This window comes from Heteronotia binoei, chromosome 2 (assembly GCF_032191835.1).
Source record: "Heteronotia binoei isolate CCM8104 ecotype False Entrance Well chromosome 2, APGP_CSIRO_Hbin_v1, whole genome shotgun sequence".
NCBI lineage: Eukaryota > Metazoa > Chordata > Lepidosauria > Squamata > Gekkonidae > Heteronotia > Heteronotia binoei.
The window spans coordinates 202,870,715-202,897,540 of NC_083224.1; the positions used below are offsets into that span (position 1 = coordinate 202,870,715).

General features: G+C 47.2%; 1 protein-coding gene across 1 annotated transcript; it reads right to left on the reverse strand.

The window, feature by feature from the left end:
- Positions 1-307: 307 nt before the first annotated feature.
- Positions 308-20,187, reverse strand: LOC132567760 (procathepsin L-like). Its single transcript, XM_060233451.1, has 7 exons — positions 20,059-20,187; positions 18,239-18,361; positions 16,002-16,160; positions 12,032-12,256; positions 5,773-5,941; positions 3,516-3,624; positions 308-434 (listed from the first exon to the last, which is right to left on the reverse strand). Exons 1-7 carry the CDS (start codon positions 20,185-20,187, stop codon positions 335-337), a joined length of 1,014 nt encoding a protein of 337 aa, XP_060089434.1. The 3' UTR covers positions 308-334.
- Positions 20,188-26,826: the final 6,639 nt, after the last annotated feature.

The window sequence follows — 26,826 nt, forward strand, 5'->3', positions numbered from 1 at the left end:
GACAGCCAGAACTGTGTTCCTGTGCATTCCTGCTCAAAACATAAATCCCTGTGTTAAACAATGTGCATTATTTGGGGGTGGGGGATAAAAATTACCCATGTTTCTTTTAAGCTATTATAATCAAAATGTTTGTTTTTTTTAAAAAAATTAGCCCCCATCTCCAAAGAGTGTGCCACTTTCTTCTGATTCAAGCATAGTCAGATTTGTGCCAGCATTTGCAAAAGTCTAGAATTGAAGTGAGGTTTTTGACAGATGACAAGATCCAAAGCTGTAGCTCAATAGACTCTGCAGCGGAGAAGACTGCGTGTGGGAGGGATCTGGTCCTCTCGGTTGGTTAGAGGGTAGGATAGCTTGCTTGGTTGGCAACACCACAATGATTGCCAGCTCCCTTCACCAATCGCATGTAGCCTTTCTCGCCCCAGTTTTCTGACCAGCTGCAGGAGAGAAAATACATAAAGAGAGAGTGAGGATCAATGCATGAACATAGGAAGCTGCCTCCGACTGAATCAGAACCTTGGTCCTTCCTGCTCGGTATTATCAGCAGTGACCAAGTCTGCAAATAGAATGCATTAAGAAGATATTGGATTTATATCCTGCCCTATACTCTGAATCTCAGAGTGGTCACAATCTCCTTTACCTTCCCCGCCCCCCACAACAGACACCCTGTGAGGCAGGTGGGGCTGAGAGAGCTCTTACAGTAGATGCCCTTTCAATGACAACTCCTACGAGAACTATGGCTCACCCAAGGTCATTCCAGCAGCTGCAAGAGGAGGATGGGTAATCAAACCCGGTTCTCCCAAATAAGAGTCCATACACTTAACCACTACACCAAATTCAACTGGATTTAGGTTTAAATCAGGACAGAAATTTTATCTCTTACAGAAGGTGTTAAGTCACACAGATGCAGTTAGAAAAATACATATGATAATATGATTAAATGGCTGCAGGAGTTTGGTTATAATATTGAATTAACTGAATGGGAGAAAATATAGAGGGAAAATTTAAAATTGACTAAATCCTCTCTCTTTAAAGAAAATTTATACAAGATGGCATACCGTTGGTATTATACTCCTGAAAAGCTTTCTAGAGCTTTCCCAAACACTTCTGATAAATGTTGGAAATGTGGTAAAGTCAAAGGAACATTATACCACATGTGGTGGAAATGCGAACTGGGTAAAAATATTGGGTGCAGATTTCTCTCTGGACTCAAAAGATATTAAAGATGCAAATTACTCATGTACCAGAACTATATTTATTAAATATAAAAATATCTAAAGCAGCGAAAAAGTTACTGCTTCATATTGTTACAGTAGTGTATGCCAAATACTGGAAGTCGTCTCAAATACCAATAGGGAGGAATTCATGTTGAAACTGCTGGAAGCAGCTGAAATGGATTTGTTAACCTATAGGTTGAGAGGAGGGAATGTAGAGGAATGCAAGGAAACCTGGAATCCGTTGTATGAATGGGCAAAGAAATTGGGTTTTGAATTGATAAGGTAATATATATGTTTTAGGTTTAGCCCCTTTGCTCCATTAGATGTTATGTTTAGAATAAGAAATTTGTATGTTTATTTTCTTTTGTTTGTTTTGTTCGTTGTGTGCTATATATGTTTTTAATAAAATATAAAAAAATAGATATGATAATTAAATAACATTTATTATGGTGACTGCTGCCATCTACTGGTTCCCTCTGATAAAAGCACCAGTAGTTTCCAACTCTGGGGTGACGTTGCTTTCACGGCAGACTTTTGATGGGGTGGCTTGCCATTGCCTTCCCCAGTCATCTACACTCCCCCCCCAGCAAGCTGGGGACTCATTTTACTGACCTCGGAAGGATGGAAGGCTGAGTCAACCTGAGCCAGCTACCTGAAACCAGCTTCCTCTGGGATTGAACTCAGGTCGTGAGCAGAGAGTTCAGACTTCAGTACTGCAGCTTTACCACTCTGCACCATGGGGCTCTTCTGATAAAAGTACCTTGATTAAAAAAACCTTCATTCCTCCCTTCCTTAAAAGAGTTCAGAGAAGCATCCACACTTCTCCATTCTCCTTCACAAAAACCTTGCAAGATAAGCTAGGCAAGAATACTCAGAGAGTTTCACGGCTGCATGGGGACTTGAACCCAGGTCTCCCACAGTTCTAGCCTGAATGCCAAACTAGACATGATGGCGTCCCCAAAACTGCCTCTGGGGATGCATGGTCATTTTGAAGCAATAAATCCTCGCCAGAGAGCTCTTTCAACAGCACCACGGAGGCCTGATTCTTGTCAAGACCACCAGGGCTCCAACCTTCCTCCCCACAACTGTATTGCCAATCCAAAATAATGCTGGGGTTTTAGGTAAGAAAAACAGCAGGGGGAGGGGCAGGAAATCCTCCTCCCACGCACTGAGCTGATCCCAACCAGGACTGGGCCTTTGTGATGCTGTTGAACACAGCGGCCCTGCGGCCATCATAGTTTCAAAATGGCCTCCATCACGTCTAGTTTGGCCCCCTCACTCTAACCGCCGATAGAGCCCAAGATGTGTCACGTCGTGCCCAGTCTTCATTAATGATGAGCTCTATGTTTATTCAATCATAGCAACTTTATTCAATAACAAAGCTGTATCAGGTAAGACCAGGTCTTGCTGAGAGGTCTCACATACGTTTGAGGCTCACACAGAGATATCACAGACCTACTGTTGAGAGCCAGTTTGGTGTAGTAGCTAAGTGTGTGGACTCTTATCTGGGAAAACTGGGTTTGATTCCCCACTTCTCCACTTGCACCTGCTGGAATGGCCTTGGATTAGCCATAGCTCTGCAGAGGTTGTCCTTGAAAGGGCAGCTGCTACGAGAGTCCTCTCAGCCCCACCCACCTCACAGGATGTCTGTTGTGGGGGGAAAAGATATCGGAGATTGTGAGCCGCTCTCTGATTCAGAGAGAAGGGCGGGGTATAAATCTGCAGTTCTTCTTCCACTTCTACTTTCTGGTCTTTTGGCACTGCTGGATTACAAGTGATGTTTCTTCCTTTTAGTGCTTTCCTTAAAAGGTTCTAGTCCTCAAAGCCCTCTGTCAGAAGAAATGTGTTAGTTTTTAAAGTGCTAAATGACACCCCCTCCCCCCAAGCTTCTCTGTTGGAATGAGGGACACCACTGAGAGGAGTGTCAAACAACCATGCCTGTGAATTCCCAGCATTGTGCAGGGGTTGGACTAGATGACCCCTGGGGACACTTCCAGCTGAATGTTTCTTAAGAGGAAGGCAAAGCACTGCATTTTAGGAACACTGGGAAATCTGTCCTTGGAGCTGGAAGGAATTCAGTTCCAAGTAGATGTGGAACCATAGCCCAAGAGCCACCCTGCTGAGCTGGTAGCTACAGTACCATTTTTGGCCATCGGTACTGGTGGTGCTGAAAAGCAGCAGAAAAGCAAAGCGGCTGCTTCCTCCTCTGGCATGTGGCTGGGCTGCCCACAATATCTTTTCCGCCTGTCTTTCTGAGGACTTCCTGCCACCCCCATCCCAGGGCCCATCCCCCTTCATCACCTGTTTTTCAGGATCCAGTACTCCTTCCCATCTTCTTGGGAGGTGCCGTAGCCGACTGCCAACATGGCGTGGTTCACGACGTCACTGCAGAAGATGCTAGAAAATATTCCTGGACAAAAAGAGCGGTTTGGAGACAGCAAAATACGAACTCCCTGTAACACCCTCCTAGCAGTATGACTACCCAGACCTTTCTAAGACAGAAAGAAAAGACAATTCTGGCATCGAGAGTCTGGTCTTGAGGGTCCAAGTGAATGCACCTGCCTTGGGGGACTGCTGCACTGAGGGCTGACGAGGACTGCCAATTCTGGGTTGAGAAGTTCCTGGAGATTTTGGGGTGGAGCCTGAGGAGGGCGGGGTTTGAGGTGACCAGTTGTAATTCCAGGAGATCTCCAGGCCTCACCTGGAGGCTGGCAACCCTGGAACCAACACAGGGGTACGTGGAATGGCCATTTCAGTTTAAAGGATTACGGAGATCCCCTTGCTGCCTCCACTGCTGTTTTGCATTGCTTTCATAGATCAAAATTTGCAGTGTCCCTGTTCATCTTCAGCCTCGTATTCAAAGGAGGGCTATCTAACCTGCAATTAGATAAAAGCCTTAACAACTCAACACTGAAAAGAGATATCTCACAAGCTCAGCCAAGGACCAAATTATATTAATCAAATCATGTACGCTCATTTTATCTTCTACCCAATGCACCCTATTTTTTTGGGGGGGGGCGCACTTTTAACCACTTTTGGAAAATTAGAACTTCTGAATGGTTGCCCCAAAAGAGTCATGTACAGTGTGCATATTTGCAACTGGAGAAACATTCCCTTCTCCTTTTTCGTGCCCTTGAATCTGGATTCTCATTCAATGGCTGCTGTGGAGAACCCACCCCCTTCTAAGTGTGGGGTTTCTTTTCTTCCTCTGGCAGGCAGCCATCTCTTTCTGACCATGTGCTCTTCCAGGTGATGGGACATAGAGAGGAACCGGCTAACTCTTTAAGCGCCTACCCTATTTTAACATCAGTTAGGGTATGCCTAGAACAGGGAAAGGGAACTGCGTTTATAACCTGTTTTCTTTTGAAATCCATTTGCTGATCTCGTGTTTAAGGGTGCTTGTATATATTTTCTTTTGAGGGTGGTTCTCTGTACCACAACAAACCTCCCCTCCCCCCACTTCAGAGTCATCAGAGAGCGGGGAAGGGGGAGAGGGAAATGTCTGCTGGGTGCTCCATTATTCCCAATTGAGACTGATTCCCATAGGTTATAATGGAGAATTGGTCTGTGGGTATCTGAGGCTCTAGCGGGGCACTGTTTCTGAGGTAGAGGCATCAAACGTTCAGCATAGCATCCACTGCCTCTCCTCAAAGCACCCCCCGGAATTTCAAAAAGCTTGGACCAAGGGGTCCAATTCTATGAGCCAAATAAAGAAGGTAACCCCATCCTCCATTATTTCCAATGAAGGGAAGGCATTTAGAAGGTGTGCGGTCCCTTTAAATATGGTGGCTAGAATGCCCTTTGGAGTTAAATCCTGATTGTCACAGCCTTGCTCCTGGATCCACCCCCAAAGACCCCAGATATTCCTTGAGTCAGATTTGGCAACCCTACCATCCCGCAGTAACCAGGCACTGGGTAGCAGGAGACACTGAGGCCAGGGAGGGGAAGGGGGGTCCTGTTCCGCCCAGTGGGAAATCCCTAAAAGAAGCAGGTGGTGGCAGTGAGTACTGTAAACACCTCCTGGAATTGGCAATGCCTAGGAGTGGGTGGGCAGAGCAGTGCCTGCAAGTCAAAGGAGGCCCGTTCCATCACAGCTCCTCTGGACAGGCTGGGAATAACACAGGGGATGCTCATGGTCTCCCTGCTTGTCTTATCCTTTGGGTAGGGGGAGGTCAACAGTAGGGATTGTTCAGCAACTCTCAGCCCTAGGATATCTGCAGATCTGCCACTGTGCAGAGATCACCTTGCGGCTCCTTTAGTTATTTATTTAAAACATTTATCAGCCACCCTGCTGCACCACTGAATTCAAGGTGGCTTGCAATCTAAATAAAACAACAGTGATTTAAAAAACAACCACCACCACCACTCAATAGGCCACAACTTAAAATCTAAGTTAAGACTGCCTGCAAATAACAACGAAGTTGGAGTCCAGGGGCACCTTTAAGGCCAATCAAGTTTTATTCTGGGCATCAGCTTTCGTGTGCCCTCGGGAAGGTTTTCCTCTGGAGATAATTTTGCTGAGGACTTCTTAAACAGGATCTCACTGGAGATTCCTTACCAGACTTGTAGAAATGGAAGGGGAAGTTATGAGCATCCACGGCAACTGAAACAGGGCCAATCGTGGCCACAGCTTGTTCCAGGGCTGCTTCACTCCCCCGTTGAATGGCCACCAGAGAAGTGCAGTTAGCAGCTCGTTCTTGGGGGTTGTAACGGCAATTGAATCCCTCCTGCATGGAAAGGACAAATGAGGGTTTTAAGTTTAAATTTTTGTGCACTTCATTATATAATCTCTTTTTTTGCTCAAAGAGGGCATAAACACTGTCAAGAATACTTGTGTGTGAGAAATAAGAACTGTTTAGAATTTCCATAAGTCTTTCATTTTTAAAAAAGAAAAACAATCCAGGGACAATCCCCGATAATCTCTTCCTGGCTTGGATCCTGCGGATCTGTTCCACTAGCAATAGCAGTTTCCTCTAGAGCAGGGGTGGCCAAACTTGCTTAATGTAAGAGCCACATAGAATAAATGTCAGATAGAGTCATAGAGTTGGAAGGGACATCCAGGGTCACCTAGTCCAACCCCCTGCACAATGCAGGAAACTCACAAACACCTCCCCCTAAGTTCACAGGATCTTCATCACTAACAGATGGCCATCTAGCCTCTGTTTTAAAACCTCCAAGGAAGGAGAGCCTCTTGAGGAAGCCTGTTCCACTGAGGAACCGCTCTAACGGTCAGGAAGTTCTTCCTAATGTTGAGACGGAAACTCTTTTGATTTAATTTCAACCCATTAGTTCTGGTCGTACCTTCTGGGGCCACTGAAAACAATTCCACACCATCCTCTATATCAGGTATGTCCAACAGGTAGATTGTGATCTACCAGTAGATCGCGGAGGGGTCAGAAGTAGATCACCAGCCCCACTTGGTCTCATGGTTTGCTGGACAGGTGTTTGGGTTTTTTTGATGATTGTTTGGTGTGGTGGTATTTGATTATTGGTGCCAGTATGATGAATTCTTATTTTTACTTTTAGAACTGCATGTGTGGTTTTGGCATCATCCAGAGGTCTTCAGTTCCTGTTGATCTTTAATCCTTTGGGACAGTGACAGTTTTGGACCAGATTCAGCAACTTAGCACCCCAGCCACCCCAGTATAACGAAGATGAGTGTTCCAAAGAAGAACAAAACCTACCACTTTCATGATGAATGGGAAATGGACTACTTCTTCATCATGGTGGAAGACAAGTGTTGTTGTCTACTTTGTATCGCTGCTTATCCTTGCCCCAAAACGGTAATCTGGAGCATTATTATAAGGCTCTTCATAGCAATATGTTTGATGCTGATTTTCCACCATTTTCGTAAACTGAAGCTCAAAGAACTTAAATCTAAATTGGATGCACAGCAACAGTTGATGGCGAAGCCAAGGTCACATTCAGTTAATGCAACCATGGCATCCTTCAAAGTCAGCAACCTGATCGCAAAGAAATGCAAACCTTTCAATGAAGGAGAATTTGTAAAATTGTTTTCTTGAAGCAGCAGACAATCTTTTGGAAGGATTTAAGAATAAGAAAGAGATCATAGCTGCTGTTCAAGATGTACAATTGTCAAGAAACACCATCGTGCAGTGAATTGAAAAGATGTGTGGAGACACAACTGAACAATTGTTGGAGGATGTTTCAGTTTGAGTTGTTTTCTCACTCCAACTGGATGAATCTACAGACATAAGAGACAGCCCAGTTACTGGTCTTTATCTGGATGGTTTTGAAGACTTCAGTGTTAAAAAAGAACTACTTGGAATGATTTCTTTAAAAGGGAGAACTACCGGTCAGGAAATATTCAGCTCTTTCCATTCCTTTGTGACAAAGTGTAATCTTCCATTGCATAAACTTGTTTCCATCACTACTGATGGAGCAAGAGCAATGACAGATGAGGTTAACGGTTTCATAGGGCTCTGTAGACAGCACGACGACTTTCCAGATTTCCTTTCTTACTACTGCATCATTCACCAGCAAGTTTTGGCAAGCAAGAGACTCAATACAAAGACTGTCATGGACATCACTTTCAAAATTGTAAATTCAGTTCATGGAAGATCACTTCAAAGACGGCTTTTCAATCTTACTCTTGATGAAGGGGCAGTGGAAATCATTTTGCACATAGATGTAAGGTGGCTAAGTAGGCACAAATTTCTGGAAAGATTTCGTGATTTGCTAAATGAAATAAGAAGGTTTTTGAAGGAGAGGGGAGATGACAAAGCAGAGTTGGAAGATGAAGAGTGGTTATATGATCTGGCATTTCTTGCTGACTTTAGAGGCAAACTAAGTGATATGAACATTGAATTACAGGGTAAAAACAAATGCATTGGCAAGATGATGAGTACAGTTTCATCCTACAAGAGCAAATTTGAGCTAATGATGACTGACCTTGCAAACAACACTTTTAATCATTTTCCTAATATGCAGGACCATCTGGGACAATATCCAAATTTTGTTTTTCAGAACGAGAAGTATGTGACAGAAATCTGCTCTGTTATCTAGAAATTCAAAAAAAATTCTGTGACTTCCAAAGAATTGAAAAGTTGTGGAGTACTTGTCATGCCCATTCAAAGCAGATATGGACACTATGGAAACTGCAGCTGCTATCAGAAAAAAAATACTCATTGAACAAGGCATCTCTGAAAACGAAATAGTAACCCTTAAAAATGAGGATTGGTTATGTGATCTGGCATTTTTCTCAAGAATTGTTTTGGAAGCTAGTGCCTAGAGACAAATTTCCCAACTTGAGAAGATGCAGTGAAGCTGTACACTCCCGTTTCGGTTCAACTTATTTGTGTGAATCTGCGTTTTCCCATCTGAAAATGATAAAGAGTACACAGTGTTCCAACATGACAGATGAACATCTCCAGGATTCCCTGAGACTGGCCCTCATGCAATATTCACCCAACTTCAAAAAGCTGGTGGATGAAATGCAGGCTTAAATGTTTCACTAATTAGCAAAAGCGAAGTTTTAAAAATTGCGCAAGATCAGCCTGGATCAATACTTGACCTACATTTAACACAAATTACTCAATAAAAGCTAAAGAAAGTTATTAAGACAGTTAAAGAAAGTTATAACAATAAAAATTTAAGAAAAACTGTTCGCAGTTCTTTCTGGATCTTCGTCTCTCTGTTTTGTTTTTGCTTATTTTGCTTACCAGGAAATGACAGAAGGTGCATTGTAAATGGGGGGGGGGGCGGTGGAACCCAACTTTGGTGGGTTAAAATCTAATTCGAAACTAATTTGAAACTTAATTTTCATGGTGGTAGATCACCAGCACTTTTGTCCACAAAAAATAGATCACGACTTGTTCGAAGTTGGACATGCCTGCTCTAGATGACAGTCCTTCAAGTACTTGAAGATGGTGATCAGATCACCTCTCAGCCACCTCCTCTCCAGGCTAAGCATGCCCAGCTCCTTCAACCTTTCCTCATATAACCTGGTCTCCAGACCCCTCACCATCTTCATTACCCTCTTCTGGACCCTTTCCAGCTTGTCTATATCTTTCTTCAAATGTGGTACCCAAAATGGAACACAATACTCCAGGTGAGATCTTACCAGAGCAGAGTAAAGCTGCGTAAAGATGTTTGAGAGCCGCAAAACATGACTTTCAGGTGCTTGAGAGCCACAAGGGAGGAAGGAAGGCAAATTGATGGGGGGAGAGAGGTGGGAGGGAGAGGCGGAAATAAAACAACTTTCATTTTAAATGCATTCTCCAAGTGGGCTGATGGTGTGCTGGGGGCTTCAAGAGCCACACAATATGTGTGAAAGAGCCACATGTGGCTGGCCACCCCTGCTCTAGACGAAGGAGCCCTCCCCTTATGCGAGGGGTTCAAACGCACTTGTGATGGAAGAAAAAACTGGAGGGAAGTGCCACCGGTAGTGGAATTAGAGTTGCCAGGTTCCCCCTGGAAGGGGAGTGGAAGGTAGGGATCCAGGTTAAGAAACTCCTGGAGATTTGGGGATGGAGCCTGTGGGGGGAGGGTAGGGAGCTCAGTGAGGAACAGTGCCCCAGAGTCCACCTCCAAAGCAGCTATTCTCTCCAAGGGAACTGATCTCTGTAGTCTGGAGATGTGCTGTAATTCCAGGGGATCCCCAGGTCTCACCTGGAGGCTGGCATCCCTCAAGTGGAATAGACCCAACCCCCTGAATGCTTGAAAACTGATTCTACACAAAGAAAACTATTCTAGGCAACTCCATGCAGCTGTGTGTTAGATTTCTCTTTCTTAAAGATCAGAGTCAGTTTTCAGGTTTTTGTACAGAGCATTTTCCAGCATAATTCAGGAGGCTTTTGCATCCAGTGAGAGAAGAGGTTCAGGACTGGCTTGCTGCTAAACTAAACACTTAAGCGGCATTGAGAGCATTTTGCCATCAATCAGGAATGGCTTGCTCCTAATAGAAATAATGCAGAGAGCATGCAGCCAGCAAAATCCAGAAGACTTGTGCATCTGGTGAGAGAAGAGGTTCAGGACTGGCTTGCTCCTAAATTAATACATGAATCGAGCGTTAAATGGCCATCAAAAGGAATGGCTTGCTCCTAATATAAATACTGTAGAGATCATTTTGCCAGCAAAATCAAAAAGCCTTCTGCATCTGGTTAGAGAAGAAGTTCAGGACTGGCTTGCTCCTAACATAAACACTTAAGTGGTACTGAGAGGTAAGTTCTTAATAACAATCTAGAATATTTTTAAAAACTATTCATTAAAAAAATTAAGAATTATCCACTTCCATTCAGCTTTGTGTTGTATCTTGCGTATTCCAGGATGAGAGATTTTGAAGAAAATAAGTTGCAGAGAGCATTAAGACTGAAATGTAACAAGAAGCTGATAACCATGAAAGAAATACCAATACTCCTGAGCAGTTCTTTTCTTTTTTTTGGTAGAAAAAGCCCAGCAGGAACTCATTTGCATATTGGGCCACGTATTGACACAGAACAGCACAGTGCCATCAGCTGCATTTCACGGATGTCTCCCTCCCCCCGCCCCCCCAGCCAGAGAAAGAGACCAGGCAGCGGCAGGCCCAGCTTCTCCAGGGAGGGGCGCTCTTGGGTGGCTTGGTGTCTCTCACTCTCTTTGCAAGCCCACTGGAGGCTGGAGGTGGCAGAGAGGACTGAGCGTGCGGTCTGGGAGTGCGTGGCTACCTAGTGCTTTTCCTCTGCCAGAGACCCTTTTTTTGGCCAAGCCAGCCAGAACGGCATTCCTGCTCAAAAAAAGCCCTGTTCCTAAGCCTTTATCCAGATACTCATTGGATGGACCTTTCTTGTAATATTGTAAAGCTGTACTACTTTATAATGTGTACAAAAGATTTGTATTACTCTAAAAAGCTTTACTAAACACTGCTAGCCAGTGCAGCCTGGCGTTTGCTCTTTTGCATTGTCTGTAATATGAACTGTGAGCCCAGGTTGTTGGGTATTTTGCCACCTGGGGGTTGGCAACTTTGTTTTATTTATTTATTTCATTCCATTCCTCTCCCGTGAAAGAAGGCTCAGGGCGGCTCACACAGCCATGTAAATACAGGGAACAAAAAAACAGGTTAAAATATTAAAAAGATACAAAAAAACATAAAACCGTTTCAGGTGCTATAATGATCTTCAAATTTTCTATTTGTTATTCCAGCTGGATGTTCTATAGAAAGATCGATCTTAGGTTCATATTTAAGGTGGCCCAGTTGTTTCGGAGTCTGTTGCAGCCTGTGAGCTGAATTTACAAATGCTTGCTGGAAGGGCTCCGTCTTACAGGCCCTGTGGAACTATGTGAGCTCTTGCAGGGCCCTGACCTCCTCGGGGAGCTCATTGCACCAGCTTGGGGCTGCAACAGAAAAGGCCCTGGCTCGAATTGTCATGAGCCTGGCCTCTTTAAGGCCAGGGATTGAGAGTAGATTTTGTGACCCTGACCAAAGTGCTCTCTGGGGAACATGTGAGGAAAGGTGGTTCCTAAAGTATGCAGGTCCCTGGCCATATAGGTCTTTAAAGGTAAGAACCAGCACCTTGAAACAAACCCAGTATGCGATAGGCAACCGGTGCAGCGCTTTCAGCACAGGTTGAATGTGCTCCCGCAAGGGAAGGCCCATTAACAGCATTCTGTTCTAGTTGAAGCTTCTGGGTTTGAGACAAGGGCAGCCCCATGCAGAGGGCATTGCAGTAATCCAATCTTGAGGTGATTGTGGCATGAATCACTGTCGCCAAGTCATGGTGTTCCAGGGAGGGTACCAATTGCCTTGTCAGTTGAAGATGATAAAAGGCTGATTTGGCAGTGGCTTTAGATGAAAGTGTGTGGATGTATGCGTAGATTACCTTCTCCAAATAAGGGTAGGCGTCCTCTGAGTTGATGCCTCCGTTATTCCGCACATACTCAAAGGCCCGCGTGATGTACCCTCCGTGGCAGCCATGGTTCCCCAGCTTCCCGGAGCAGTCAATGAGGTTCTGTTCACTGAGGGAGACCAGCTTCCTTGTCTGGTTGAAGAGCAAACCTTCCAGAGCTCCTGTGGCACTGAAGGCCCAGCACGCCCCACAGTGACCCTGTGGGAACAAAAAGATCCCTGCTAGATCAGGCCCATGGTCCATCTTATTTCATAGAATCATAGAGTTGGAAGGGACCTCCAGGATCATCTAGTCCAACCCCCTGCACAACGCAGGAAACTCACAAATACCTCCCCCTAAATTCACAGGATCTTCATTGCTGTCAGATGGCCATCTAGCCTCTGTTTAAAACCTCCAAGGAAGGAAAGCCCACCACCTCTTGAGGAAGCCTGTTCCACTGAGGAATTGCACTAACGGTCAGGAAATTCTTCCTAATGTTGAGCTGGAAACTCTTTTGATTTAATTTCAACCCACTGATTCTGGTCCTACCTTCCGGGGCCATAGAAAACAATTCCACACCATCCTCTAAAGGACAGCCCTTCAAGTACTTGAAGATGGTGATCATATCACCTCTCGCCGCCTCCTCTCCAGGCTAAACATCCTCAGCTCCTTCAACCTTTCTTCATAGGACTTGGTCTCCAGATCCCTCAGCATCTTCGTCACCCTCCTCTGGAACCGTTCCAGCTTGTCTAGATCCTTCTTAAAATGTGGTACCCAAAACTGAATACAATACTCCAGGTGAGGTCTTACCAGAGCAGCGTAAAGTGATACCATCACTTCAAGTAATCTGGACCCTATACTTCTGTTGACCCATCCCAAAATTGCATTTGCCTTTTTGGCTTCCTGTTTCACACAGTACTCAGTCCATTGCCCTGGAAGGCCCACAAGGAAAGGCCAAAGACTTCCTCCAGCTCAGAAGCTGGCATTCAGAGATAGATTGCCTCTGGAAATGGAGGCTCCATAGTTAATAGACATGAATAGGTTTTTCCACAAGAGCAGACATGCTAGGTCACACTGGAGTTCATCCTGTTCAGCAACCCACTTCCAAAAGTCAGCAAGCTACACCTTGGAAGTCAATCCCTACTGCTTCCAAGCAGTTGGTACTTAGAGATAGATTGTCTTTGAATATAAGAACAGCAGAAGAGCCCTGTTAGATCTGACCCATGGTCCATCTAGTCCAATATCCTGTCTCACACAGGGGCCAGCCAGTTCCTCCAGAGGGCAAACAATAGGGCAGAGCAGCCCTGGCTTTCATAAGAACATCAGAAGAGCCCTGCTGGATCAGACCAGTGAGGGTCCATCTAGTCCAGCCTCCTGTCTCACACAGTGGTCAACCAGTTCCTCTGGCGGGCCAACAACAGGGCAGAGAGGCCGAGGCCTTCCCCTGAGAAGAACATCAGAAGAGCCCTGCTGGATCAGACCAGTGAGGGTCCATCTAGTCCAGCCTCCTGTCTCACACAATAGCCAACCTGTTCCTCTGGAGGGCCATCAGCAGGGCATAGAGGCTGAGGCCTTCATAAGAACATCAGAAGAGCCCTGCTGGATCAGACCAGTGGTCCATCTAGTCCAGCATCCTGTCTCACACAGGGGCCAGCCAGTTCCTCTGGAGAGCCAACCACAGGGCATAGGGGCTGAGGCCTTCCCCTGATGTGGCCTCCTGGCTCTGAGATTCAGAAGCTTAGTGCCTTTGAATGTGGAGGCTCCCCTCAGTCCCCACAGGTAGTAGCCATTGATAGACTTTTCCTCCATGAATGTTTCTAATCCCCTTTTAAAGCTGCTTATTCCTATGGCCATCCTGGCATCCTCCGGCAGCAAATTCCACTTTAAATCTAGAGGTTCCATTTTTACAGTGGGGAGAGAGAACCCGTACGATCAAAGGAAATGGGCAGGACCCATGCCATCATAAGTCTTGGAGAAGGTTTCTTTGTCCTCCAATTCTTTTTCTAGCCCCGCCACTCCCAAAGAAGGCCTTGGAGGTACTGCATGTGGTGGAACCAGCCTGATTTGTTCTTCAGACCCAGTCCCATCAACTCCCTTTTGGGTTTGCCAACCCCTGGAGAGAGCTAATCTTCTTCCTGTCACTTGGGCTCCCTGCCACCACCTGCTCAATTTAGGGGGTCCTGACTGAGAGGAACAGGACTCCCAATCTCCCTTGCCAGTTCTGAGGCCTGGCCTCAAGGTCCTCTGCCAACCCAGCACCTGGTCATGACAGAGACCAAAGTCTTTCTTTGGGAGACCTCTGGAGGATTGGCACCCTTGCCAATTGCATGCCTTCCCTGGGCTCCCCTCTTACAGAAGTGTGGTCTAAGGCGATTGGGGAAACTATGTGGTACAGAGGCACTCCACTTTTAACAAACATAACATTTATTTACAACAGACAACTATTTGCAGGCATTTTTGAACAGAAGAAACAAATCAAAGTAGGAAGAAAAAACGCTCCTTCTTTCCCTGTTACACTACTTGCTCTCACTAGATGACCTGCAGGTAGGGTTGCCAAGTACAATTCAAGAAATATCTGGGGACTTTGGGGGTGGAGCCAGGAGACATTAGGGGTGGAGCCAAGATCAAGGCTGTGACAAGCATCATTGAACTCCAAAGGGAGTTCTGGCCATCACATTTAAAGGGACGGCACACCTTTTCAATGCCTTCCTTCCACAGGAAATAATGAAGGATAGGGGCACCTTCTTTTGGGGCCCACAGAATTGGACCCTCTGGTCCAGTCTTTTTGAAACTTGGGGGGTATTTTGGGGAGAGGCACTAGATGCTGTACTGTAAATGTGGTGCCTCTACCCCAAAAAACAGCCCCCCCCAGAGCCCCAGATACCCGCGGATCAATTCTCCATTATTTTCTATGGGAATAAATCTTCATAGGGAATAATGGAGTTCCCCGCAGACATTTCCCTCCCCTCCTCTCCCTCCGCTTTCTGACGACCCTGTAGCGGGGGGAGGGCCTCCAAACCGGGGGACCCCCTGCCCCCACCTGGGGATTGGCAACCCTACCTGCAGGGCAGGCACCTCACTTGGATTGTTGCAAGCAAAACTCAATTCAAACTCCTGGCTTCCCACCAAAAATCTCTAATATAAAACCCAGTTCCCACCCAGGAACTGGTTTACCCTCCTGAAGCCTTCTGGGAGACTAGCCTGAAATACTTCCTGTCTCTCAGGAGGCCTCAGAATTGCTGGTTCCAGACAGGAGGGGAGGGGGGAGGAGGAAGAGACTAGGCCCAAAGCCTTGCCTAGAGTTTAATAGACTCCTCCAGCCAACTTCCAGACAAGCACAGGCCTAAAATGGTGTTTCTCCGCACTGCAAAAGAAAGGGTGGCCTATTCAGGGCCGGCACGTGGGAGCAGGCGAGGTAGGTGGCTGCCTAGGGCGCCACGTATCTGCAGGGGCAGGCACCTCCTTCCCATCCCCGCTTGTGCTGACCCTGATACTTCTTCACTCACTTCCAGAAAGTAGGGGGGAGAAGCCTCCTCCCACGCTGGCTTCAAAAAACGTGTGACTGCCTCGAAGCCGGTAGGGCCGAGCCTCACCGCAGCGAGCTTGGGGAGGGGAAGCGTGGCGGAAGGGAGGGGGCTGGCAGCAGTGAGGGAGAGAGGCAAACTAGGCCGTTGTCTTGGGCACCAGGAGGAGGGGGAGTCCAATATGGCCCCCTCCGGGCGCCCTAGGCAACTGCCTAGTTGCTTAGTGGGCGAGCCAGTCCTGGCCCAAGGGAGAAGCTTTAAGTGTGAAGTGAAATTTGCCTCGGCTGCTTTCCGTCTGAGGCAGGGAGAGCAGATCAAAGACAGTTACACTTCTGGAATCGTCTCAACTGCTATACCCTAAATTTTTATAAATACACAAATCTAAAATTTTTAGCTTTCTAAAGATCTGCAAATTCTCATTCTTCTGTAGCTTTTCTTACCTGATTTTTCACTGGAGTGACATAACCTTTTGTGCGCCAGTCTACTTCTTTGGGGGTCTCCAGAGAGGCCGATTCTTGGAAGAAGGCCAGGTTCCCACCATGGCGCACCACTGGGTCAGGATGGAAGCCATTCAGCATCTGGTTAAACTCCTCATCAGTCTGGGGAGGAAAAGAGAGTTACCACAGGGCTGGATTAACAGTTAGGTCCAATAGGCTCTGGCCTATGGGCCTCATGCCTTTAGGGGCTCCAGGCTGGCTTTCCCCCCTGGTTTCTCCCTGCTTGCAGCCCTCCCAGCCTGCACATGCAGCCAGCAACTGAGGCAATCTTTGCCCAACTTGTCTGGTGCAGCTGCTGCTGGCGTCATTGCCAAGTTTGCCTCTCTCTGCCTCTCCCCCGCAGCTTTGTCAAAGGGCTTTTGAGAAGGGGCCTGCAGGCTGCAGCAGGGCCACAGGCAGTGGGGCGGGTTGCTGTGACTCTGCGATAATTTGTGAGGGGGCCCCTGAGATTTTGACTGCCTAGGGGCCTCCAGAGGGTTTAATCCGGCACTGAGAGCTCACCTTTTGCAGATGCACCACAACCAACTGAAGAGCCCCGGAAGGGCCCCTCCCACTCAAACCTCGGTGCAATTGTGAACTCACAACTCAGCTCTCAGCAGCTCCCCTTAGCTCCCTGTCTCTTTGGCCTCAGCCCCTTCCCCTCCATTTGCAAGACAGGTCACAACACTGGCCTACCTAACAAGGCTGTGGTGAGAATACACATGAAACACATTCAAGTCTTGCTGATTTTTCCCTCTGGTGAAATGCTAAGTGCATTGCATGTTTTGCAAGGGGAGAAAATAACCCTCCCCCCACCATTTCCTTTCCCATTCCTCCAAACAAACCCACTTCCAAGGTTTTATCATTTGAACTCCAACATCAGGCCCATTTCCAGTGCTGAAACTGCAGTCCTGAATGAGGGAAATGCCTCTGGGGGCAGGAAGAGGGCCGGTCTCCCCCTGCAGCTGGGGTTTAGATTAAAGATCTGGACCAAGGCATCAGGAAGCAAAGCTCCAGTTTGCCCAAAAACCACACCTTTCTTTTAAAATGAGATTGTTCACCCTTCTCCCAATGAGCTTACCCAGGCCGCCTTTCTCCTCCAATGGAACTGATCTCTGAAGCCCGGAGAGCCATTATAGTCCTGGGAGGTCTCCAGGCACCACCTGGAGGTTGGCAACCCTAGCAGGGGCCATTCTGCTTATTCCTCAGTTGCTTTAATGACCCAGTCCTCCCCTACATCTCCCAGTCCCTTGATCATCTTCCTGACATCCATTTATCCTCTCATTTATTAGCTTCCTTGGCCAGCATAAAGATCATCTTCTTGCCATGGCTCACAGCTCCTCCTCTCCTTGCATCATGAAGTTTCTTCACAGCACAGTTGCCAGGAAGCAGCTGCTGCTTGCCTCCTCCTCCCCCAGGTTCCTCTTTCCTGCCTGCCTTTGCCACCTGGAGACTCTGCCCTCTTCACTTCCCCACCATTTCTGGGTCTGTCACTACTCTTGCCCCTCTACCTGCAAGGTTTTGATCCTAGGCAAACCAACAAACCTTCCCTTCCCCCATGGATTTTGGACTGCAAACATTCCAACAGCTCTGTCTCCTAGGGTTGCCAAGACCAATTCAAGAAATATCTGGGGACTTTGGGGGTGGAGCCAGGAGAAAGGTTGAGACAAGCATAACTGAACTCCAAGGGAATTGTGGCCATCGCATTGAAAGGGACTGCACACCTTTTAAATGCCTTTCCTCCATTGGAAATAATGAAGGATAGAGGTGCCTTCTTTGGAGTTCATAGAATTGGACCCCCTAGTCCAATCTTTTTGAAACTTGGAGGGTATTTTGAAGAGAGGCTCAGGATGTTAATGCTGCAAATTTGGTGTCTCTACCTCAAAAAGCAGCCCCCAATACCCATGGATCAATTCACCATGATACACTATGGGAATCAGTCTCCATATGAAATAATGCAATGCCCAGCAGACATTTCCCTTCCCCCTCCCTGTTTTCTGATGATCTCGAAGCGGGGGGGGAGGGCCCTCAAACCGGAGGATCCCCTGCCCCCACCTGGGGATTGGCAACCCTACTGGCTCCTGAGCAGCCTGGAACCCTTGGGACTCTTCTGCTCCATCACACCAGCTCAAGTCAACCCACTTTGGTGGCTCCCCACCCCCCACCATGCAATCCAAAGAGATGAGGAGGAGGCTGGTTACCAAATCGCCCAAGTGGTTCATTGCCAGCCAGAAGCTGTGCTTCCCCAAGGAAGCCTCGAGGTTATAACGTACGATCCTTTGCAAGTTCTTCTCCCAGACGGCTCTCCGGAATGTCTGTTCATCCTGCAAAAGGGGGTGTGACACTCAGGGGTCGTTTTGTAGAAAAATAGGTGGCAGAGCTCATTAGCATACTTTATTAGCATATGCTGCTGCCCCCCCCCCCCCCCAGCCAAAAGCAACCCGATGTAAGAAAGGAAAGCCCTGCATGAGCAAGACCTTCTTGGGCTAGCTAGAGGTCCAGCCAGCCCAAGCAGGCCTCACTCACCTGGGGCTCTCCTTGGCCATCCCCCCCCCCCCATCAAAAGGTTCAGAAAGCTACCCGCTGCTCAGAATCACATAAAAAGTGGAGAAAGGGTGGTGTGGGCTTCTCCAGGGCTTTATGAGGGCTGCTGGGGGCATGGCAAAGCCCCTGGTGGCTGTCTGTTCTGCTGCTCTCCTAATCCAGGGATTGTTATGAAGCTGCACCTCCTATTCAATGGACAAGGTAGGTGAGGAGGAAGAGGGGGAACCATCAGAAAGGTTCAGGAGCTGTGTGCCTGTGAGCTCCTGCTGGATCTGAGGCCTGGTGACACCAGTGAGCGACAAAGGCTCCCAAGAACCCTTCCCAGCATCCCAGCTACAGAGCCACTCTTGGCAAACAGTTCAGTAGCAGAGCATCTGCTTGGCATGCAGAAGGTCCCACAGGTTCATTTCCTGGCATCTCTGGCTGAAAGGAGTGGGTAGAAGATGGCGTGAAAACCCTTTGCCTGAGAGCCACTGCCAGTCTGAGGAGACAAGACTGACTTTGATGGACCATGGGACTGATTCTGTCTGCAGGGCTTTTTTGGTAGCAGGAACTCCTTTGCACATTAGGCCACACCCCCGATGTAGCCAGTCCTCCAAGAGCTTCCAGTAGGCCCTGTTAGAAGAACACTGTAAGCTCTTGGAGGATTGGCTATATAAGAGTGGTGTGGCCTGATATGCAAAGGAGTTCCTGCTACAAAAAAACGCCCCATGTAGAAGGTAGCTTGATGTGATATGATGAGAATGTTGGGCTATGTGTGAAAGATGGTGTGGCCCAGTAATCTAATTGTGTTTGGAGAGGGGTTTTGGCTCAGTGGAAGAGCCTCTGCTTTGATCATATTGACGATGTTGGGTTTTGATACTGGATTTATATCCCACCCTATACTCTGAATCTCAGAGTCTCAGAGTGGTCACAATCGCCTTTACCTTCCCCCCACCCCACAACAGACACCCTGTGAGGTAGGTGGGGCTGAGAGAGCTCTTACAGCAGCTGCCCTTTCAAGGACAGAGTTTCAGAGCGGCCTACTATCCCTTCCTCCCCCACAGCAGTCACCCTGTGAGGTGGGTGGGGCTGAGAGGGCTCTCCCAGAAGCTGCTGACCCAAGGCCATTCCAGCAGCTGCAAGTGCAAGTGCAAACCCAGTTCTCCCAGATAAGAGTCCGCCCACTTAACCACTATACCAAACTCGCATGCAGAAGGTCCCAGGTTCAATCCCCAGCATCTCCAATTCAAAGGCAAGAGCAGGAGGTGATATGAAAGACCTCAGCCTGAAACCTGCAGAGCTTCTGCCAGTCTGAGTTGACAATGCTGACCTTGCTGGCCTGATTCAGTATAAGGTATGTTCATGTCGGGGTTTTTTTAATTTAAAAAGAGCTAACATGCAATCTGACCATTCACAAGCCTTTGCCTGCAAGTCATATTTTAAAAGGTCTCAAAGTAAAGCAGCCCTTGTTTGGTGTACAGCAAAGCAAACTCACCTCAAGATACTCCTTGGCGTGAGCTCCCTTCCACGCTTCCCAAGCATCCTCCAGGGTATGATCCTGAGCAATGGTGAAGGCCCCCAGGAAGACCATTGTGGCCACGATCCCCACCCAGATCAGGGACATATCTGTGCCTAAGTGGTTAAAAGCATCCGGTAAGACCTTGAGGCTAAGGCCATTCCTAGCTGGACCTGGCTCCTGATATCACAGCATGGAAGAGTTGGACACCACTCAGACAGGGCACCACGTCCACCCCCTGTGTCCAACCCTTTTACACTTGAAGGACACAAATACTGATTTGCAAGATTATCATTAGGATATGTGAAATGGTGGTGGCTAGAAGCAGAGACGGATTCAAGAGGGGACTGGACAAACATCTGGAGCAGAGTTCCATGAGTGGCTCTTAGCCACAAGATGTAGAGCAGGGGTGGACAAACTGCAGCTTGGGCAGTGATGCTCTGTATTCTTGGTGCTTGTGGGGAGGGGGCACAGTGGGAGGGCTTCTAGTGTCCTGGCCCTACTGGTGGACCTCCTGATGGCACTTGGCTTTTTTGGCCACAGCCTGATCCAACATGGCTTTTCTAATATTCTTATGTTTATGTTCTCGGAAGCCACATGTAACTCTTTCACACACACATTGTGTGGCTGTTGAAGCCCCCACCGTCCTGTCAGCCAGCTTGGAGAAAGCCTTTATCCCTTTAAATCACTTCTCCAGGCCAAGTTAGTTGGTAGCTTGGAGAATACACTTAAAGTTGCTTTCTTTCCCCCTCCCCCCACCTACATACCTACCTACTTACCCTCTCTCCCTCCTCCTTCCTTCCTTCCTTCCTTCCTTGTTCATGACTTGTGGCTCTCAAACATCTGATGTTTATTCTGTGTGGTTCTTACATTATGCAGGTTTGGCCACCCCTGGTATAGAGGGAACACTTTGTCTGGGGCAGTGATGTTCTGTATTCTTGGTGCTTGGGGGACAACAGTGGGAGGGCTTCTGGAGTTCTGCCCCCGCCCCAGGACGACCTCCTGATGGGCCACTGTGTAACACTGAGTGTTGGACGGGCAACTGGCCTAACCCAAGATGGCTTAACTTATGTTCTTAAATGTGTGTGTGTAAAGTGCCATCAAGTTGCAACTGACTTGTGGTATCTACAACAAGGGGCTTTCAAAGCAAGTGAGAAGCTGAGGTGGTAGTCTCCCTGCTTAGCTTCTGAATACAGGCTATACAATGCCACCTTCCCTCCCATGTGAAATGCACAGAATCCTCCAACGAAAATCCATCATCAGTAAAAACAAACCAGAAGGAGTTGGCACTCTCAATGGGACGAGATGAGGAAATGAAGAACCCTCAGTTGCTTGGTAAAAAGACCATCAAATGAATAGCACAAATATGCCTTAAAAAAACCAACAAACAGGCCTACCAAGCCCAAGAACCAGGGGTGGCTCTACTTTGGAGGATGGACTCTATGACATTATACCCTGCTGAGGCTAGGGTTGCCAAGTCCAATTCAAGAAATATCTGGGGACTTTGGTGGTGGAGCCAAGATCAAGGCTGTGACAAGCATCATTGAGCTCCAAGGGAGTTCTGGCCAGCACATTTAAAGGGCCAGGCATTTTCAATTCCTTCCTTCCATAGGAAATAATGAAGGATAGGGGCACCTTCTTTTGGGGCTCATAGAATTGGACCCCCTGGTCCAATCTTTTTGAAACTTGGGGGGTATTTGGGGGAGAGGCACTAGATGCTGTACTGAAAATTTGGTGCCTCTACCCCCCAAAACAGCCCCCCCCAGAGCCCCAGATACTTACAGATCAATTCTTTATGATTTTCTATGGGAATAAATCTCTATAGGGAATAATAGAGTTCTCAGCAGACATTTCCCTCCCCTCCCCCTGCTTTCTGACGACCCTGAAGTGGGGGGAGGGTCTCCACCCGGGGGATCCCCTGCCCCCACCTGGGGATTGGCAACCCTAGCTGAGGCCCCTCCACTCCCCAGACCCCTAATAACATATAGTGTGGCCTAATAACAGATAGTGGGATCACAGTGCCTAGTGGCTCAAGGGCGTGGCCTAATGAACATGGGGTGGAGCCAAGGGCCATAACTCCCCAACTGACCAGAAAGTACTGACAAATTTAATAGTTCCCAGGAGACCCTGAGGAGGAAATCCTGGCACTTCAGGTGAGACCCTGAGAATTAGCTACCCTTGTTTTTATAGCACAGGAGAATGCCAGACTTCATAGAAGAGGGAATCCTTTAACAAGGGTGCCATGGCTGAAAAGACCCTGCTCCTTGGATTATCAGCCAGCAGAGGGGCGGGGGGGTGGGGAGCCCAGTTTGTGCTTTGCTTTCAAGTCCTTTACTTCCATCCACCTTTTTTAATATACTGCAGGTTTCACACCAGGTTCCTCCCTTAAACCTGCTTTCCCTTCCCTGATCCTAAAGGCCACACCTCCACCACTTATACTGGTTCCTAAATTCCTGATTTAGTAACACATCCCCTCTAACAGAACCTGGTGTCTGGAGGGAGGACACAACCAATGGACAGTGCAAATGAGAGCAATATAGGGTTACCAGACCCAACTCAGGAAATATCTGGGGACTTTGGGGGTGGAGCCAGGAACAAGGTTGTGGCAAGCATAATTGAATTCCATAGGGAGTTCTGGCCATCACATTTAAAGAGACCACACACCTTTTAAATGCCATTGGAAATAATGCAGGATAGGGGCACCTTTTGGGGGGGCTTTGAAACTTGGAGAGTGTTTTGAGGAGAGTCACCGGGGCTATTTCCCTCTTCAGAGACTCCAGGGAAGGAGGGCCATCATAGCCTAACATTCTGGAGGTCTTACTTCAAGAAGGATGTGGGCAGAATGGAGTGGGTACCGTATAGAGCCGGATTAACAATTAGGCCAAGTAGGCACTGGCTTATGGGCAGGGGGTTGACTAGATGGCCTTTATGGACCCTTCCGTGATTCTATTAAGATCCAGAATCAAGGGGGAGGCCTCCCCTGAGGCAAACAGACATGGCCAGATTCCAATCCATTCTCTGTAGTTTTCAAGCATTCCCTTTGGTTTAATGAGAGCAGAAAAAAATAGGACCTGGGGCAGGTGGTTATGTGGATTTGCCAGCCACAGCCCAGGGCCAGACTGGATAGATCTACACTTGAAATGAAAAGATCACACACATCAGAGCATCTTAATGTGGAAGCAGCTACAGCCATTCATAGTGATATGTTTAAAGGATGTCTTGCTTTCTTTCCAAATTGTTTTTTAAATGGCCCTGTGCAAAACCCCCTTGCTGCAATCTCCTGCAAGTACAGTCTCAGTTTTCAGTCTTCCTCCAGAGCAGTTTTTCTTCACCACCACTCTCTGTGGTCACATTCATATTGCAGAGTAGCTGGATCCCCTCCCACTAATCTTGCCCCATCACTTGAGCTTGTGACACCATTACAGGGTGTTATGTGCTTGTGTGCATGCAAAATGAACGTTTCTGCAAAAACATACACCCCTCCCTCCCCACACACACACTGGAAAGACTTTGGCAAAAGACTTTGGCAAACTGGCCCTTAATACTGCTGTAATGTCACCCGCTGTTCTTGAGCAAATGGTGCTAGGGGCCAGTGATTATTAACATTTTTATATAAGCAGAGCCATTAAAGCAGGGCTTTTTTGTAGCAGGAACTCCTTTGCATATTAGGCCACGCCTTCCTGATGTAGCCAGTCCTCCTGGAGCTTACAGTAGGCCCTGTACAAACAGCCTTGTAAGTTCTTGAGGGATTGGCTACATAAGACAGGTGTGGCCTAATATGCAAAGGAGTTCCTGCTACAAAAAAAGGCCTGCATTAAAGTAACCCAAGAGCAGGCCCACAAGACTAGAACTTGAAGCACATGGCAGCACCAGCATAGATGTGTATAAAAGGTAAAGGTAGTCCCCTGTGCAAACACCAAGTTGTTACTGATCCATGGGGTGATGTCACATCACAATTTTCTTGGCAGGCTTTTTGTTATGGGGTGGTTCACCATTGCCTTCCCCAGTCATCTACACTTTCCCCCTAGCAAGCTGGGGACTCATTTTACTGACCTTGGAAGGATGGAAGGCTGAGTCAGCCTTGAGCCAGCTACCTGAACCCAGCTTCTGCCGGGATTGAACTCAGGTCGTGAGCAGAGCTTGGACTGCAGTCTTGCAGCTTACCACTCTGTGCCATGCGGCTCTTACAGATGTTTATAACTGCACATATATGTAAAAGGGGGTGGATGTAGCCTGCTGTTTCACAGCCCGCCAGGGTCAGTTTTGCATCCAAAAAGTTCAGGGTTGCTACTCAGAGGTGAGCAACAGCAAACTGCTTCTGACAGCAAACAATCCTGACTTGGATGGCCTGGGATGACTAGCCTGATCCCCTCCGCTCTCAGAAGCTAAGCAGGATCTGCCCTTTCTAGTACTTGGGAGACCACCAAGAAAGCCCAAGATTTTGCAATGCAGACACACACCCTACCTCTTTTCGGGAGAAAGGATTATGAGAAAAGTCTCTTCGCTGCGGGGTCTCTCATCTGTGCAGCCGGAAAGTCACCAGCACTTTTTGATGGCCTCCGGTGTGCAACTTCCTCCCCCCCCCTCCATGCAGCTAGCTGAGCTCATGCAACTTCCTGATGTGGCCAGAAACCAAGATAAAAACAACATGAAAGACAGACCCTTCTTGGCAGGGCTGTGGTCGCAATGAGATGCTGCAGAATTTGGCCAAGGAACTCAGCACTTAAACACAATGCTTCTAGTCCTTCTTGTTGAAAAGGAGGGGCAGAGGATGGATTTGGCCCACCTAAGAATTTTTAGGATAAAACAGCCTGAATTGGATGGATCTCAGAAGCTAAGGAGGGTCAGCCATGGTTAGTAGTCGGACTGGGAGACCCCCAAGGAAGCCCAGGGTTGCTATGCAGAGGCAGGCAATCATGAACCACCCCCTGAAATTCCTTGCCTTGAAAACTCCCAGGGTGGGAGAACATCACCCACGCCAATCGATGAACAGACAAGTGATGTATTTTCAGTTTTTTATTTCTATGATTAGTTCCTATAGATAGTAATAGATGTATTAGTTTAGGTTGATATGATTATTTTATGTAATTCTGTATAATTTTTTTTCTTTTTTTCTAACTATTTTATAATGTTGTTACTTGGAATTGATCTTAAAAGAAAACTCCCGGAGGGTTTATTGTAAGTTGGCTGCAACTTTGAACACAAACTCACGCACAGGCTAAACAGTCTTTCCAGTTCAAGTGAGCTTAGGCAGGCCAAAGATGCTAAAAACAACAAAAAAGGGTCCTTTTCTTATGTTCAGAGTAAGAAAAAGAGCAAGGACATAGTAGGCCCATTGCGAGGGCAAAGTGAAATTGTAACAGGTAATGAAGAGAGGGCGGAACTGCTCGATTCCTACTTTTCCTCAGTCTTCTCTTCTGAGGGAAACAGTGCTCAACATGGCAAAAACAGAACATATAAGAAGGGTATGGAGTTCCAACCTAGGATCAGCATAGGGGTAGTACATAAACTCCTAGTTTCTTTAAATGAAACTAAGTCCTCAGGGCCAGATGAATTGCATCCAAGGAATCTAAAAGAGCTTGCGGATGTAATTTCTGAGCCTCTGGCTATTGTTTTTGAGAATTCTTGGAGAACAGGAGAGGTGCCGGAAGATTGGAGGCAGGCTAATGTTGTCCCCATCTTCAAGAAGGGGGAAAAAGATGTTCCGGGTAAATACCGACCTGTCAGCTTGACGTCTATAAGAAGAAGAAGATGAAGAAGATATTGGATTTATATCCCGCCCTCCACTCCAAAGAGTCTCAGAGCGGCTCACAATCTTCTTTACCTTCCTCCCCCACAACAGACACCCTGTGAGGTGGGTGGGGCTGGAGAGGGCTCTCACAGCAGCTGCCCTTTCAAGGACAACCTCTGCCAGAGCTATGGCTGACCCAAGGCCATGCTAGCAGGTGCAAGTGGAGGAGTGGGGAATCAAACCCGGTTCTCCCAGATAAGAGTCCGCTCACTTAACCACTACACCAAACTGGCTCTCCTGGAAAAGTTTTAGAACAAATCATCAGTCGGTCCTGGAACATTTAGAAAGAATGGATGTGATTACTAAGAGCCAGCTTGGTTTTCTCAAGAACAAGTCATGTCAGACTAACCTGATCTCTTTTTTTGAGAAAGTGACTACCTTGCTGGATCGAGGGAATGCTGTAGACATTGTTTATCTTGATTTCAGTAAGGCTTTTGATAAAGTTCCACATACTATCCTTGTTGACAAGTTGGTAAAATGTGGTTTGGATCCTGTTACCATTAGGTGGATCTATAACTGGTTGACAGATCGCATCCAAAGAGTGTTTGTGAATGGTTCTTCATCCTCTTGGAGAGGAGTGACAAGTGGAGTGCCTCAGGAATCTGTCCTGAGACCTGTTTTGTTCAACATCTTTATCAATGATTTGGATGAAGGAATAGAGGGAATGCTTATTAAATTTGCAAATGATACTAAATTGGGAGGGGTTGCAAACACAGAAGAAGACAGAAACAGGATACAGGATGACCTCGACAGGCTGGAAAACAGGGCTAAAACCAATAAAATGAATTTTAACAGGGATAAATGTAAAGTTCTGCATTTAGGTAGGAAAAATCCAATGCATGGTTATAGGATTGGGGAGACTTGTCTTAGCAGTAGTATGTGCGAAAAGGATCTAGGAGTCTTAGTGGATCATACGCTGAACATGAGTCAACATTGTGATGCGGTGGCTAAAAAGG

Bases quoted from the DNA above. Each gene is read 5' to 3' on its own strand.
- LOC132567760 (XM_060233451.1), bottom strand. From the start codon at position 20,187: ATGTCCCTGATCTGGGTGGGGATCGTGGCCACAATGGTCTTCCTGGGG. The intron at 16,161-18,238 runs GTAACCAGCCTC...TTTCCTCCCCAG, and splicing joins TGAACCACTTGGGCGATTTG to ACTGATGAGGAGTTTAACCA. The intron at 5,942-12,031 runs GTAATCTACGCA...CTTTCCATGCAG, and splicing joins CCTACCCTTATTTGGAGAAG to GAGGGATTCAATTGCCGTTA.